At 42.1% G+C, this 17,036-nt stretch overlaps 1 protein-coding gene across 1 annotated transcript in view; it reads right to left on the reverse strand.

Annotated features, from left to right (window-relative positions):
* Nucleotides 1-12,641: 12,641 nt before the first annotated feature.
* The window catches only part of LOC109871125 (striated muscle preferentially expressed protein kinase-like), a 92,427-nt gene continuing 88,032 nt past the window's right edge, over nt 12,642-17,036 (reverse strand). Inside the window, exon 38 of the mRNA XM_031806021.1 lies at nt 12,642-16,935. Coding sequence (XP_031661881.1) covers nt 16,692-16,935 — 244 coding nt within the window. The 3' untranslated portion in view covers nt 12,642-16,691. The remainder of the gene's footprint in view (nt 16,936-17,036) is intronic.

Genomic DNA, 17,036 nt, shown 5'->3' on the forward strand with positions numbered 1-17,036 from the left:
CTGAGACACATGGGATTATATGCATAGTTGTTTGGGGCTTACAAGTCACGCCGTTTGTGTGCAAACATTTGTGAAGGAACTGGGCAGGTGAAAGGAGGGGTGTGAAGAAACATCACGCTGCCCTCCACGTTAGCTCTTCTGATATTACACATCAGAGCACTTTAAAATAGCACACCACGAGCAGCTGCTGACAGTGGTTAATGATGGGATTCTTTGTATATATAGCCCAGCGTGCACTCACTCCAGGCCATAAACGGAGGCGCAAAACAAAACCTTTTTGTGTCAGTAACAGCCACAGGAGGAAATGGCTAAGCCTCATGTTTATTTGATGCAGCTGAAATTCTAATGTAGTAAATGTACACATACAAATAAATGGAGCAAGAGAAATTGAATTTCAATTGGTCAGTGGTCCAATAATCAACAAACATTAACCACCACATTAGTGGTTCAGTTCATTAGGTATCATGTGAACTTGACACATGCAGTGTGACACCTCTGTTCCCTTGCTCACACCCCGTCTTCCAAGAGGCTACAGCACTGATAATGAGGTTACAGTTTTACAAGGGGAAAGCGTTACTGAGGCCAGCATGTTTTAGCCCACTGTGTTAAAAGTGGCTTATCTAGGGTCTCTTTCGGGCACACCTCTGCTTCTATTCCAATCCAGACAGAGACAGGCCCACTCCATGTCTGACTTTACCGCCTCGATACAAGATACCCTGTTACAATCCGACAACTTGTTTCACGCCATCTGGAGCAAGCTGGACGACAGCAACAGTGTCATTAGGCCTGAGTTGGGGTAGGATCTATGTTTAGGTCAGTGTTAATTTTGGCACTCTTTTTTTAGATTTAGTGTACTTTTAGTAATTTTGACTAAAATATAATTAAGTCTAAGTCTAAGTCTAAGTCTAAGCATTTTTGAATAATGATTTAGGGTAGTTAATCAAAATGACGAAAACAAGTGGGCCAATGTAAATGTAAATCACGGACTCCCATATGCACAAACATATATATTGCACGTGAGAGAGAGAGAGAGGGGCACAATCACCAGATGGTACCATAAAGTAGTATGGGTTGCACCTCCATCACTCAGTCACTTCATTGTTACCAACTTTCCACAGACACCGCAGCCACATTGATGTCCAAAAATAGAGTTGGGGATAATAACCTTGAACAGGAGCTAATGACTGTTTTGCCCAGTGATGTAGTTGAGTCCCAAAACCTCAAGTCCCAAGTTCCCTGTGCTCAAGTCCAAGTGACCAATAGTCAAGTCACGAGTCCCTATGACTGAAGTCCGAGTCCCGGTGCTCGAGTCCTAGTCCAACTGCTCAAATCTGAGTCACTTGGTCTAAATGAACTCAAAATAATGTTATTTACCCAGTCAGATATAGCGTAGTGGCATATAGTTTAGTTTTCCTTTCTTTCTGTGCCACCAAATATTTGCATATAGGTTACTGGTAATGTTAATAACAGGGCTACGTTCAGCTGAGAAACTTTCTTGAACATTGCAGATAGAAATTCCCTGTTTCAGAAGAACTTTCATGCAATGAAGGAAATGTAAATCTTGTAGTGCATTTGAAGTTTAAAAAGACTTCTGAAAACTTGACTTTCCCTTTACGAAAAATGTATCAACCCCTACAAAAATGTCCATTAATTATAATCCCATAATAATTCATATTTCCTGTTTCTGCAGGATAATTTTCCTGATGTAGCAAACTGTCTCAAATTAAGATCCTACATCTGTATATTGGGAGTAGGGTGCCATTTGGAACAAAGCCTAACCAAACACTAACTCTAAACAGACACTATAGCATCAGGCTAAGTGTATGATGTGTTGAATTTACATGTTAAATATGCAGAATACGAACATTCCATTCCAGCTAAACAATGGATATGTAGCGTTTTGCAATACATATCTAAAATCTATGAATAATAAATCTGAGAACACACATAAAGGCACCCATGAGCATACATTTCTGTCCACAATCAAATACTGAATGCTAAAATATAGGCAGGCTACTAATTCCATGATTGCTTTGAACTCACACTAATTTATATATCTATACAACTTATTTGATTTTGGTTTACAGATTACAAAATTATCCTAGACATCTTCTCACTCGGTTAAAAGTTGTGTAAATTGACAGTGCCCAGCAAAAACACCCTTTCCTCTATAGCTTGGCGCCCCTCTCTGTCACGTTCTGACCTTTATTTCCTTTGTTTTGTATTTATTTATTATGGTCAGGGCGTGAGTTGGGTGGGCAGTCTATGTTTGTTTTTCTATGTTTTGGGGTATTTCTATGTTTCGGCCAATATGGTTCTCAATCAGAGGCAGGTGTCATTAGTTGTCTCTGATTGAGAATCATACTTAGGTAGCCTGGGTTTCACTGTGTGTTTGTGGGTGATTGTTCCTGTCTCTGTGTTTGCACCAGATAGGGCTGTTTAGGTTTTCTCACGTTTATTGTTTTGTTAGTCTATTCATGTATAGTTTTCTTTATTAAAGAACCATGAATAGAAACCACGCTACATTTTGGTCCGCCTCTCCTTCAAGTCAAGAAAACCGTTACAGAATCACCCACCACAACAGGACCAAGCGGCGTGGTAACGGGCAACAGCAACAGCAGCGAGAAGAGGAATGGACATGGGAGGATGAGTTGGATGGAAAAGGACCCTGGGCACAGCCTGGAGAATATCGCCGCCCCAAAGAAGAGCTGGAGGCGACGAAGGCGGAGAGGCGCTGGTATGAGGAGGCAGCACGGCGGCGTGGATGGAAGCCCGAGAGTCAGCCCCAAAAATGTCTTGGGAGGGGGCACACAGGAAGTGTGGCGAAGCCAGGTAGGAGACCTGCGCCAACTTCCTGTGCTTACCGGGGGGCTGGAGAGACCGGGCAGGCACCGTGTCCCCAGTGCGGGTGCATAGCCCGGTGCGGTACATTCCAGCTCCGCGTATCGCATTCCAGCTCCGCGTATCGGCCGGGCTAGAGTGGGCATCGAGCCAAGTGCCATGAAGCCGGCTCTACGCATCTGGTCTCAAGTGCGTCTCCTTGGGCCGGCTTACATGGCACCAGCCTTGCGCACGGTGTCCCCGGTTCGCCTGCATAGCCCAGTGCGGGCTATTCCACCTCGCCGCACTGGCAGGGCGACCGGGACCATTCAACCGGGTAAGGTTGGGCAGGCTCGGTGCTCAAGCGCTCCAGTGCACCTACTGTCCGGTCTATCCGTCACCACCTCCACGCACCAGCCCTCCGGTGGCAGCCACCCGCACCAGGCTGTCTCTCCGGCTCATCCTTACAGGGACTCCCGCCTGTCCAGCGCTGCCGGAGCCTTCCTCCTCTCCAGCGCAGCCGGAATCTCCCGCCTGTTCGGCGCTACCAGAGCTCCCGCCCCTCATTCCAGAGGCACCAGAGCTACTCAGTCCAGCGCTGCCAGAGCCTTCCTCTCCAGCGTTGCCGGAGCTTCCCGTCTGCCCAGCGCCATCTGAGCTACCCGTCTGCCCAGCGCCATCTGAGCCACCCGTCTGCCCAGCGCCGCCTGAGCCACCCGTCTGCCCAGTGCCGGCAGTCTGCCCAGCGCCGCCAGAGCCGCCAGTCTTCCCAGCGTCGCCAGTGCCGCCAGTCTGCCAGGGGCCACCAGTGCCGCCAGTCAGCCAGGGGCCGCCAGTCAGCCAGGGGCCGTCAGTGCCGCCAGTCAGCCCAGAGGCGCCGGAGCCCCTCGGCCCTTAGGCGCCGGAGCCCCTCGGCCCAGAGGCACCGGAGCCCCTCGGCCCAGAGGCGCCGGAGCCCCTCGGCCCAGACGCGCCGGAGCCCCTCGGCCCAGAGGCGCCGGAGCCCCTCGGCCCAGAGGCGCCAGAGCCCCTCTGTCCCAAGCAGCTGCCCCTCTGTCCCGAGCAGCCCCCCTCTGTCCCGAGCAGCCCCCCCTCTGTCCCGAGCTGCCCCTCTGTCCTGAGCTGCCCCTCTGTCCATTGAGAAGGGTCGCCGTGGTTAGGAGGCCACGGAAACGGACAATAAGTCAGACTAAGACTATGGTGAAGTGGGGGCCACGTCCAGCACCAGAGCCGCCACAGCGGACAGACGCCCACCCAGAGGGGGGGGGTACTGTCACGTTCTGACCTTTATTTCCTTTGTTTTGTATTTATTTTGTATGGTCAGGGCGTGAGTTGGGTGGGCAGTCTATGTTTGTTTTTCTATGTTTTGGGGTATTTCTATGTTTCGGCCTAGTATGGTTCTCAATCAGAGGCAGGTGTCATTAGTTGTCTCTGATTGAGAATCGTACTTAGGTAGCCTGGGTTTCACTGTGTGTTTGTGGGTGATTGTTCCTGTCTCTGTGTTTGCACCAGATAGGGTTGTTTAGGTTTTCTCACGTTTATTGTTTTGTTAGTCTATTCATGTATAGTTTTCTTTATTAAAGAACCATGAATAGAAACCACGTTACACTCTCCTGGAATGCAGTCACAGCCACATGACCTTTGACCAAGAGGAAGTAAACGAAGAGAAGATGAGAGAAGGCCCTCTAGATTGTATCGCCACCTCTAGATTGTACATTCAGAACTGAAATGATCCACAATGTACAAGAGAGTGAAGGAAAAGTCTCACCATAATATCTGCTAGCATATATATTTCAGAGGATTATCTTGATTGGACACACAACCCACTAGGCATAAACTGGATGAATCAACGTTGTTTCCACTTCATTTCAACCCAATCTGATGACGTTGAATCAACGTGGAAAACTGATTGGATTTGAAAAAACTAATTAACAGAGCATTTTGTATTTTTTTGCGACCAAGCTTTAACTTCCTGACTGATGTCTTGAGATGTTGCTTCAATATATCCACATAATTTCCCATCCTCGTGATGCCATCTATTTTGTGAAGTGCATCAGTCCCTCCTGCAGCAAAGCACCAAAGTTATATTTTTGTTTAATCAGACCAGAGGACATTTCACCAAAAATGATGCTCTTTGTACCCATGTGCAGTTGCAAACCGTAGTCTGGCTTTTTTATGGCGAGTTTGGAGCAGTGGCTTCTTCCTTGCTGAGCGGCCTTTCAGGTTATGTTGATATAAGACTTGTTTTACTGTGGATAGAGATGCTTTTGTACCTGTTTCCTCCAGCATCTTCACAAGGTCCTTTGCTGTGGTTCTGGGATTGATTTGCACTTTTCGCACCAAAGTACATTCATCTCTTGGAGACAGAATGCGTCTCCTTCCTGAGCGGTATGACGGCTGCGTAGTCCCATAGTGTTTATACTTGCGTACTATTGTTTGTACAGATGAACGTGGTACCTTCAGGCGTTTGGCAATTGATTCCAAGGATGAACCAGACGTGGAGGTCTACAATTCTTTTTCTGAGTTCTTGGCTGATTTCTTTTGATTTTCCCATGATGTCAAGCAAAGAGGCACTGAATTTGAAGGTAGGCCTTGAAATACATCCACAGGTACCCCTCCAATTGACTCAAATTATGTCAATTTGCCTATCAGAAGCTTCTAAAGCTATGAGATAATTTTCTGGAATTTTCCAAGCTGTGAATAGGCACAGTCAACTTAGTGTATGTAAACTTCTGACCCACTGGAATTGTGATACAGTGAATTATAAGTGAAATAATCTGTCTGTAACAGTTGTTGGAAAAGTGACTTGTGTTATGACTCCAACCTAATTGTATGTAAACTTCCGACTTCAACTGTACCTACATGCCTGCTGTAGAGCTGATCTATCTACAGCTAACACTTCGGTCTCCCATTTAGAGTTTTAATTAAGCCATGCTTAGCTCTGATATTTGTCATTGACAGTTACAGGTGCGCTATCGTGAGAATGATTGTTATGAAATGTCCACTTAATAAATTCACTATTGCTATCAAAGTCATCCCAAATCCAGGCTTAACAGAGCAAATGAAATGTAACCACACTTTATAAATCATATAATGTAATTTATGATAAAAGTTCAAGAATAGGATTAAGCCAGTCACTCAGGTGGAACTATCCAAGCAATAGATATCTCCTTTGGTTGACAACGCAACCAAATATCAACATTTAAACACAATTCAAGTTTTGTAGTAATAACCTAATTTTAAGGCTATCTTACAAACTAATGTAACAGTATTTATTCAACCTAAAAATGTGTAACACATCCATGGCCACATTGAGGTTACTGTAACAATAAAGGTCTTCTTACTGTATGTAATCATAGAAAGTGTGCATGTTTAGGGTCACAGGTCTTTGGAAATCCTCACAATTTGTATAATAATCTGCACAGAATCTCAAACGGCACTGATCACTTCAACCATGTACTTAAATAATTTCAATTGCAATCCAGGTAATTTGGATGTGCAAATAGATGAAGCAGAGTGATAACACAAAATATCTGACATTGTATTCCATTTGAACTACAGTGTGTTTTTAAAATGGTTGAAGGCTCAGTGATATCACATTTAGGTCCCAACTGAACCAAAAATCAGACATTGATTTTCATTGGAATATGGTTGTCCTTTTATCTTATTATGGCTGCAGGGGCAGTATTGAGTAGCTTGGATGAAACAGCCTGCTCCTCAGTCCCAGTTGCTAATATATGCATATTATTATCAGTATTGGATAGAAAACACTCTGAAGTTTCTAAAACTGTTTGAATGATGTCTGTGAGTATAACAGAACTCATATGGTAGGCAAAAACCTGAGAAGAAATCCAAACAGAAAGTGAGAAATCTGAGGTTGGTCGATTTTCAACCCAGCCCCTATTGAATTCACAGTGGGATATGGATGAAGTTGCACTTCCTATGGCTTCCACTAGATGTCAACCGTCTTTAGAAACATGAATGAGGCTTCTACTGTGTTGTGGGGCTGAATAAGAGCTGAATGAGTCAGGTTACCGGCAGAGAGCCATTTCCTGGTCGTACGCATTTCACATGATATCGACCTGCGTTCCATGGCTTCTCTATACACCAAGGAATTCTCCGGTTGGAACTTTATTGAAGATTTATGATAAAAACATCCTAAAACTATACCTAGTTTTAAATGTTTCTTCGACCTGTAGTATAACTTTTTGAAGTTTTGGTCCTAAGTTATGCGGGACCTTCTGAGCACCGTCTCAGATTATTGCATGGTTTGCTTTTTCCGTATTAAAAAAAAAAATCTGACACAGCGGTTGCATTAAGGAGAGGTATATCTATAATTCCATGTGTACAACTTGTATTTGCAGACGACACAACAGTGGCCTGATCACCGACAACGACGGTGAGGACGTTAGAGACCTGCCCGGGTGGTGCCAGAATAACAACCTATCCCTCAATGTAACCAAGAATAAGGATATGATTGTGGACTACAGGAAAAGGAGCACCGAGCACGCCCCCATTCCCATCGATGGTGCTGTAGTGGAGATCCTCCTGACCGGTTGCATCACTGCCTGGTACGGCAATTGCTCGGCCTCCGACCGCAAGGCACTTCATAGGGTAGTGCGTACGGCCCAGTAACTGGGTTAAAGCTGCCTGCCATCCAGGACCTCTACACCAGGCGGTGTCAGAGGAAGGCCCTAAATATTGTCAAAGACCCCAGCCACACCAGTCATAGACTGTTCTCTCTACTACCGCATGGCAAGCGGTACCGGAGTGCCAAGTATAGGACAAAAAGGCTTCTCAAAAGTTTTTACCCCCAAGCCATAAGACTCCTGAACAGGTAACCAAATGGTTACCCGGACTATTTGCATTGTGTGCCCCCCCAACCCCTATTTTACGCTGCTGCTACTCTCTGTTTATCTTATATGCATAGTCACTATACATTCATGTACATATTACCTCAATTTGCCCGACCAACCAGTGCTCCCGCACATTGGCTAACTGGGCTATCTGCATTGTGTCCCACTACCCTCCAACCTCTCTTTTTACGCTACTGCTACACTCTGTTCATCATATATGCATAGTCACCATACCTACATGTACATACTACCTCAATAAGCCTGACTAACCGGTGTCTGTATATAGCCTTGCTACAATATTTTCAAATGTCTTTTTACTGTTGATTTATTTATTTACTTACCTACACACACACACACACACACACATATATATATACCTTTTTTTCTCATTATTGGTTAGAGCCTGTAAGTAAGCATTTCACTGTAAGGTTGTATCCTGTTGTATTTGGCGCACGTGACAAATAAACTTTGATTTGATAAACTTTGATTTGATTTGATTCCTGCAGGCTCATCCTGATTTGACCCTCTAGCATGACAATGCCACCAGCCATACTGCTCGTTCTGTGTGTGATTTCCTGCAAGACAGGAATGTCAGTGTTCTGCCATGGCCAGCGAAGAGCCAGGATCTCAATCCCATTGAGCACGTCTGGGACCTGTTGGATCGGAGGGTGAGGGCTAGGGCCATTCCCCCCAGAAAATGTCCGGGAACTTGCAGGTGCCTTGCTGGAAGAGTGGGGTAACATCTCACAGCAAGAACTGGCAAATCTGTTGCAGTCCATGAGGAGATGCACTGCAGTACTTAATGCAGCTAGTGGCCACACCAGATACTGACTGTTACTTTTGATTTTGACCCCCCCCCCCCCTTTGTTCAGGGACACATTATTCCATTTCTGTTAGTCTATGGAACTTGTTCAGTTTATTTCTCAGTTGTTGAATCTTGTTATGTTCATACACATATTTACACATGTTAAGGCTAGGCTAGACACCTGTCGACAACTTCCTGTGAAATTAGAGGGAGCGCAATTCAAATAAATAATCATAAAAATTATGGATATTAAACATCTAGGTACATACAAGTGTCTTATATCGGTTAAAAGCTTAAATTCCTATTAATCTAATTGCATTGTCCGATTTACAAAAGGCTTTACAGCGAAAGCATACCATGCGATTGTTTGAGGACGGCGCCCCGGATCAAAATATTTTTCAACCAGCACAGGCTCAATAAAATCACAAATAGCGATTATAAATTCACTTACTTTTTGAAAATCTTCCTCTGATTTTGCAATCCAAAGGGTTCCAGCTACAACATGCATGGTTGTTTTGTTTTGATAAAATCCTTCTTTATATCCCTAAACATCCGTTTAGTTGGTGCCATCGATTTGAGTAATCCACTCATTCCAACATGCAGAGAAAGGAATCCAAAAAGCTACTAAAAGCTACTAAACTTTGTTAATACAAGTCAAACTACATTTCTATTTAATCCTCAGGTACCCTAAAATGTAATTAAACTATACTATTTCATACGGAAAGAAGTATGTTCAATAGGAATGTAAAATTAGCAGGTGCGTGTCTTCTTCGTCACTTCGACTGATTTCCAAATCTGACTCCCAGTACCAAAACTCAAAATTCTTCCTCGTTTGGGAAGAAACAAGCCCGAAACCTTGAACAAAGACTGTTGACATGTAGTTGAAAATTATTACGGTTGGTTTTTCTGTGGATTTTCTCCTACCATATCAATTGTGTCATAGTCTCATTCATTATTTTAACTTTTCTACAAAGTGTTTTCTATCCAAAGGTATCCTGAGTAACAGGTAGTTTACTTTGGGCACATCAGTCAGACAGGAAGTGGAGAAAAATAGACCGTAGGTACGAATTATATGCATATCCTGGCTTCTGGGCCTGAGTAACAGGCAGTTTACTTTGGGCACGTCAGTCAGACAGGAAGTGGAGAAAAATAGACCGTAGCCTGAAGAAGTTTTAAGTTTGCTGAAAATAAATGCAGTTGACAGTGCTGAGTTTATCTACACTACCGTTCAAAATTTTGGGCCCACTCAGAAATATAATTTTTTTTGTACATTAAAATAACATAAAATTGATCAGAAATACAGTGTAGACATTGTTAATCTTGTAAATTACTATTGTAGCTGGAAACGGCCGATTTTTTATTGAATATCTACATAGGCATACAGAGACCCATTATCAGCAACCATCACTCCTGTGTTCCATTGGAACGTTGTGTTAGCTAATTCAAGTTTATCATTTTAAAAGGCTAATTGATCATTAGAAAACCCTTTTGAAATTCTGTTCGCACAGCTGAAAACTGTTGCCCTGATTAAAGAAGCAGTAAAAATGGCCTTCTTCAGACTAGTTGAGTATCTGGAGCACCAGCGTTTGTGGGTTCGATTGCAGGCTCAAAATGGCCATAAACAAGGTACTTTCTTCTGAAACTCGTCAGTCTATTCTTGTTCTGAGAAATGAAGGCTATTCCATGCAAGCAATTGCCAAGAAACTGAAGATCTCGTACAGCGCTGTGTACATCTCCCTTCACATAACAGTGCAAACTGGCCCTAACCAGAGGAGTGGGAGGCCCCGGTGCACAACTGAGCAAGAGGACAAGTACATTAGAGTGTCAAGTTTGAGGAACAGGCTCCCCACAAGTCCTCAACTGGCAGATTCATTAAATAGTACCCACATAATACTCGTCTCAATGTCAACAGTGAAAAGGTGACTATGGGATGCTGGCCTTCTACGGTAGGCAGAGTTCCTCTGTCCAGTGTCTGTGTTATTTTGTCCAACTTAATCTTTTCTTTTTATTGGCCAGTCTGAGATATTGCTTTTTCTTTGCAACTCTGCCTAGAAGGCCAGCATCCCTGGCCTGTTTCTCAAACTAGACCCCAAACTTTTGAATGGTAGTGTATGTATATACAGTACCAGTCAAAAGTTTGGTCACACCTACTCATTCAAGGGTTTTTCTTTATTATTACTATTTTCTACATTGTAGAATAATAGCGAAGACATCAAAACTATGAAAAAACACATATATGGAATCATGTACTAACCAATAAAGTGTTAAACAAATTTGTGATTCTTCAAAGTAGCCACCATTTGCCTTGATTACAGCTTTGCAAACTCTTGGCATATCTCAACCAGCTTCACCTGGAATACTTTTCCAACAGTCTTGAAGGAGTTCCCACATATGCTGAACACCTGTTCATTGCTTTTCCACTTCCTTTTCCAATCTGCGGTCCAACTCATCCCAAACCATCTCAGTTGGGTTGAGGTCGGGTGATTGTGGAGGCCAGGTCATCTGATGCAGCACTCCATCACTCTCCTTCTTGGTCAAATAACCCTTACACAGCCTGGAGGTGTGTTGGGTCATTGTCCTGTTAATAAACAAATGATAGTCCCACTAAGCGCAAACCAGATAGGATGGTGTATCGCTGCAGAATGCTGTGGTAGCCGTGCTGATTAAGTGTGCCTTGAATGCTAAATAAATCATAGACAGTTTCACCAGCAAAGAACCACCACACCATCAAACCTCCCCCTCCATGCTTCACGGTGGAAACCACACATGCAGAGATAATCAGTTCACCTACTGTACTCTGTCTTACAAACACATGTTGGTTTGAACCAAACATCTTAAACTTGGACTCATAAGATCAAAGGACAGATTTCCACTGTTCTAATGTCCATTGCTCGTGTTTCTTGGCCCAAGCAAGTCTCTTCTTCTTATTGGTGTCCTTTAGTAGTGGTTTCTTCACAGCAATTCAACCATGAAGGCCTGATTCACGCAGTCTCCGCTGAACAGTTGATGTTGAGATGTGTCTGGTACTTGAACTCTGTGAAGCATTTTTTGGGGCTGCAATCTGAGGTACAGTTAATAATGAGCTTATCCTCTGCAACAGAGGTAACTCTGGGTCTTCCTTTCCTTTGGCGGTCCTCATGAGAGCCAGTTTCATCATTTCGCTTGATGGTTTTTCCAACTGCACTTGAAGAAATTTTCCAGATTGACTGAACTTCATGTCTTAAAGTAATTATGGATGGACATTTCTCTTTGCTTATTTGAGCTGTTCACGCCATAATATGGACTTGGTCTTTTACCAGATAGGGCTATCTTCTGTATACCACCGCTACCTTGTCACAACACAACTGACTTGCTCAAACGCAATTAGAAGGAAATAAATTCCACAAATTAACTTTTAACAATGCACACCTGATAATTGAAATGCATTCCAGTTGACTACCTCATGAAGCTGGTTGAGAGAATGCCAAGATTGTGCAAAGCTGTCATCAAGGCAAAGGGTGGCTACTTTGGTTACTTTCAAATATAAAATAGATTTTAGTTTAACACTTTTTTGGTTACTACATATTTCCATATGTGTTATTTCATAGTTTTGATGTCTTCACTATTATTCTACAATGTAGAAAATAGTACAAATAAGGACAAACCCTTGAATGAGTACTGTAGGTGTGTCCAAACTTTTGACTGGTACTGTATATATTGATTCTTGAAGGATATCATTTATAAATGCCTCATGAGCTCAGTTCAACTGAAATACCCCATCAGAACCCAAAACACAAGCTTGTTTTACTCCAAATGTTTGTATACAATGTAAATGTAAACAAACACTGTATAGCCTCAAAACATTTTTAAAACTATACTTTTGATATCGTGCATGGTCAGTCATTGCATTCATAGCTCTGTCTATCAATTTTGAGTGTAGTTAAATTTCTACAGGCCCATCCCTCAGCTTTTTACTGAAAGACAGGCGAGGTGGCTGCTTTGTTATAGTTTCAATTAAGGATTCTAGCTTTTATTTATGTACTGTAATGCCATATCTTTCAATACAACAATATTCTATTACAGAATTGATTTAACCAGTTCTATTTAGGTGCTTGTTAAATGTAATCAAGAAAGATAAAACACAAAGCTCAATTGAAATAACACAAACTGCTACTTTTGGGTTTAAGTTGTATGTTCTTTATTATTATTTATAACTGCCATGCCTATCACATGCCATATTCAGAGGTTCCACAGAGCAAAGAAGTTTAAGAGCTGCACCAATTGTGATTACTCAAGCAATCAAATAAACAAACAACCAAACAATCACACAAAAAACAATCGAGTAACATAATGTCTTTGTCCCCCTTGAATAATCGCACAACAAAGCCGATATTGATTGTCTAGTTTACTAGTTTACTTCTCAATGTACTGGAGGCGTCTTGCTCAGTACTTCTTGGTCTTCATACATCAATAGTTACCCTCTCCCTTTAAATGGTAATACTATCTTCACAATCAATTGAAATACATTCATCCAATAAATCAAACATATCATCATTTTATACAAAACTCTATGACATGACACGCAAGCAGCCATAAAAGCAATCTCATACCTGACCATGGAATTCAACTAGAAGAATCCTGCTTAAATACTTAATTCTAAACAAACCCACTGATGCTGTTGATTAAAACTGAAATACAATGTAATGTAAAATCAACTTCATGACACACATCTGCCACATCACTTCATGATCATACCACAATTAATATATAGCATACAGTACCAATCAAAGTTTGGACACACCTACTCCTTCGAGGGTTTTTCTTTATTTTTTTCATTGTAGAATAATAGTGAAGACTTCAAAACTATTAAATAACACATACAGTGGCTTGCGAAAGTATTCACCCCCCTTGGCATTTTTCCTATTTTGGGATTTTTGTGGGGTTTGTATCATTTGATTTCCACAACATGTGTACCACTTTGAAGATGCAAAATATGATATATTGTGAAACAAACAAGAAATAAGACAAAAAAACAGAACTGGATCGTGCATAACTATTCACCCCCCCTCTCAAAGTCAATACTTTGTAGAACTTTTGCAGCAATTACAGCTGCACATCTCTTGGGGTATGTCTATATAAGCTTGGCAGATCTAGCCACTGGGATTTTTGCCCATTCTACAAGACAAAACTGCTCCAGCTCCTTCAAGTTGGATGGGTTCCACTGGTGAACAGCAATCTTTAAGTCATACAACATATTCTCAATTGGATTGAGGTCTGGGCTTTGACTAGGCAATTCCAAGACATTTAAATGTTCCCCATAAACCAGTCAAGTGTTGCTTCAGCAGTATGCTTAGGGTTATTGTCCTGTTGGAAGGTGAACCTCCGTCCCAGTCTCAAATCTCTGGAAGACTGAAGCAGGTTTCCCTCAAGAATTTCCCTGCATTTAGCTCCATCCATCATTCCTTCAATTCTGACCAGTGTCCCAGTCCCTGCCGATGAAAAACATCCCTACAGCATGATGCTGCCACCACTATGCTTCACTTGGGGATGGTGTCCTCGGGGTGATGAGAGGTGTTGGGTTTATGCCAGACATAGCATTTACCTTGATGGCCAAAAAGCTCAATTTTAGTCTCATCTGACCAGTATCTTCCTCCACATGTTTGGGGAGTCTCCCACATGCCTTTTGGCAAACACCAAACATGTTTGATAATTTTTTTCTGGCCACTCTTCCGTAAAGCCCAGCTCTGTGGAGTGTACGGCTTAAAGTGGAGCTTTGCAGCTCCTTCAAGGTTATCTTTGGTCTCTTTGTTGGCTCTTTGAATAATGCCCTCCTTGCCTGGTCCGTGAGTTTTGGTGGGCGGCCCTCTCTTGGCAGGTTTGTTCTGGTGCCATATACTTTCCATTCTTAAAATAATGGATTTAATGGTGCTCCATGGGATGTTCAAAGTTTATCATTTTTTTATAACCCAACCCTGATCTGTACTTCTCCACAAGGTTGTACCTGACCTGTTTGAAGAGCTCCTTGGTGTTCATAGTGCTGCGTGCTTGGTGGTGCCCCTTGCTTAGTGGTGTTGCAGACTCTGGGGCCTTTCAAAACAGGTGTATATATACTGAGATCATGTGACACTTAGATTGCATACAGGTGGACTTTATTTAACTCATAATGTGACTTCTGAAGGTAATTGGTTGCACCAGATGTTATTTAGGGGATTGATAGCACACACCACGTTTCCATTTAATAAAAACATTATTGTTTTAAACAAGTTAAACAAATTCTTTTTCATTTCACTTCACCAATTTGGACTCTTTTGTGTATGTCCATTACATGAAATCCAAATAAAAATCCATTTAAATTACAGGTTGTAATGCAACAAAATAGGAAAAATGCAAATTGGGGTGAATACTTTTGCAAGGCATTGTATGGAATCATGTAGTAACCAAAAAAGTAACTTTTAACTGGTACTCTATCTACACAATAAATATATTTTGTTATATATGCTGTTTCAATGTTTGATAATGAAGATAGCAAAACTTATAATCGATTAACAAAATGTTTAAAAAAAGGTGAAACAGTTTCATAAACAGTTTCATAAATTAACATTTTCTTAATCTGCGTGGATGTGACATGCACCTACATACATTTATTTTCTGAGTAAGTAACCATTTGGCAATATACCCAAAACAAAAATACATTCTTTCTCCAAGCATCATCCTAATTTAAAAGTGAGGACCTGCATTGTGAATAACTGATGAATAGTCTGCAATCATATGCATTCTTACAGTAAAAAGCTGTGGTTACACATTGCATTAACATGTGGTTGTCGTCATCCAATCAAGATGACCCAATCAATATCTGATCGAGATTTGTTACGCCTACACATAGGAATAAAATGTCTCTCATCTGCCCACAACGTCAATTCAATATTGTGACCAGATTCCCTGGTCCCGTCCTGTATGCAAATTAATCCAACCTGCCTTGGACCTCCCCTTATGACACAAACTGTTTAAATCAACAGAAAACAGCACAAGATTATAGTCAATAGTTTTATACTCTCATCATTACAACGTTTGTTTGTTACCCAGCGATATAAGACATCATAGGCTACTGTCCCAATAACCTCGATCTGTCCACAGCCGTAGTAATAAATATTCAGAGAATCTCCCATCCCTGACAGTCACCACACAAACGAGCTAAGTATCTGGATGTGTGTACAATTAATGCACAGTATAAATACAAATGACAGGCCCTAATGCACAGAGTAGAAACAGAAACATGTTAAGTTACAGAGTAACTACTAATTGCTTCTCCAAATGGTGCATCGCATTTAAGCAAACAGGCCTGGACAGGGTTGATATTTATGCATGGATGTTTACATGCGTTGTCTTTATATTATTTGTAATCGTGTATTGTAAATAACCTTTAGTATAGGCCTAAACATTACCAAATTAAAGAATGTGACATGCTGGGAGAACGATCGTGGTTTAGTTTTCTCCAAATCATTGATCAGTGATAATTCACTAATGAAACCTCTAATATGATAAGCTATAGCAAAACAAATGGTGAAATTATGAAAATGCATGGATAAAAATGGCAATCGATAAAAAGTGCAAAGGAGCACACATGTAAAGCAAATACTATGGCTTTATAAAAGGAATAAAGCGTCAATCGTGTTTGTAGCCTAGAGTATATTGTACAGTGGCCTCGTTCATGCTTACAGAAAGCTATGCACCTTTACGCATCAGTTTGGACATCTTCTGCACTGTATTTATAGCTCGAAAATGCTCAAAGATAAAATTACACATGTATTAGATGTTAAGAGAAGATACAAGATACTTGGATACAAGAGGTTTAGATAAAACAATTACGAGCTTGTGAGTATTAAAAAGAGAGAGCAGAGGTTTGGAACTTTGAGCTGGCATCCAGCCCTTGAGAAACATGTATCACACCATGAAATACACAAAGAACTATTCTGTTATTGTCTCATTACAAGAACATTCTCTGTAGGGACTCTATGGTGGAGGCAGAGAGGTTGTTAATATCTCAAACCATTGCTGGATTTTGTGATTTTAGGTCCATTTGTCTGAAAAGCTCAACTCACAACTCATCTCACCAGGTTAGGGGGCCAAGGGGGTTGTTCGGGGCTCGATCCTAGGACCTTTCTCATATAGATTAGGCACCTCCTTTCATGCAACAGCTCCTGCCTTCATGCATTTGACATATGAAGCCGTGCTCACTGTGTGACCGGTGTCATGGGAGATGGGGGTATAGGGCTGGTGGGGGACTGGGATGAGCTTTGGTACGACCGAAGGAGGACCTTGTGCTTGGTGGCCACACCCGCCCGCAGCTTCTGCTGCTTGTCCAGGTAGTCCTTGAGGCGTGTGGTGGTAAAGGTGAGGGTTTGCCGCCGCATCCTCATCAGGTAGGCATCCTGGAGCCATGAGTTGTTGTAGCAGTCCTTGATGGAAGGACGGGCCCTGAAACAGAGGTCACTCCCAGGGTCAAGCAGCGCTAACTCAAAATCACAAACTATCCCACAAGGGACTGATAATAAATGCGATACGACAGAAAAATATAA

This window comes from Oncorhynchus kisutch, linkage group LG26 (genome assembly GCF_002021735.2).
Source record: "Oncorhynchus kisutch isolate 150728-3 linkage group LG26, Okis_V2, whole genome shotgun sequence".
NCBI lineage: Eukaryota > Metazoa > Chordata > Actinopteri > Salmoniformes > Salmonidae > Oncorhynchus > Oncorhynchus kisutch.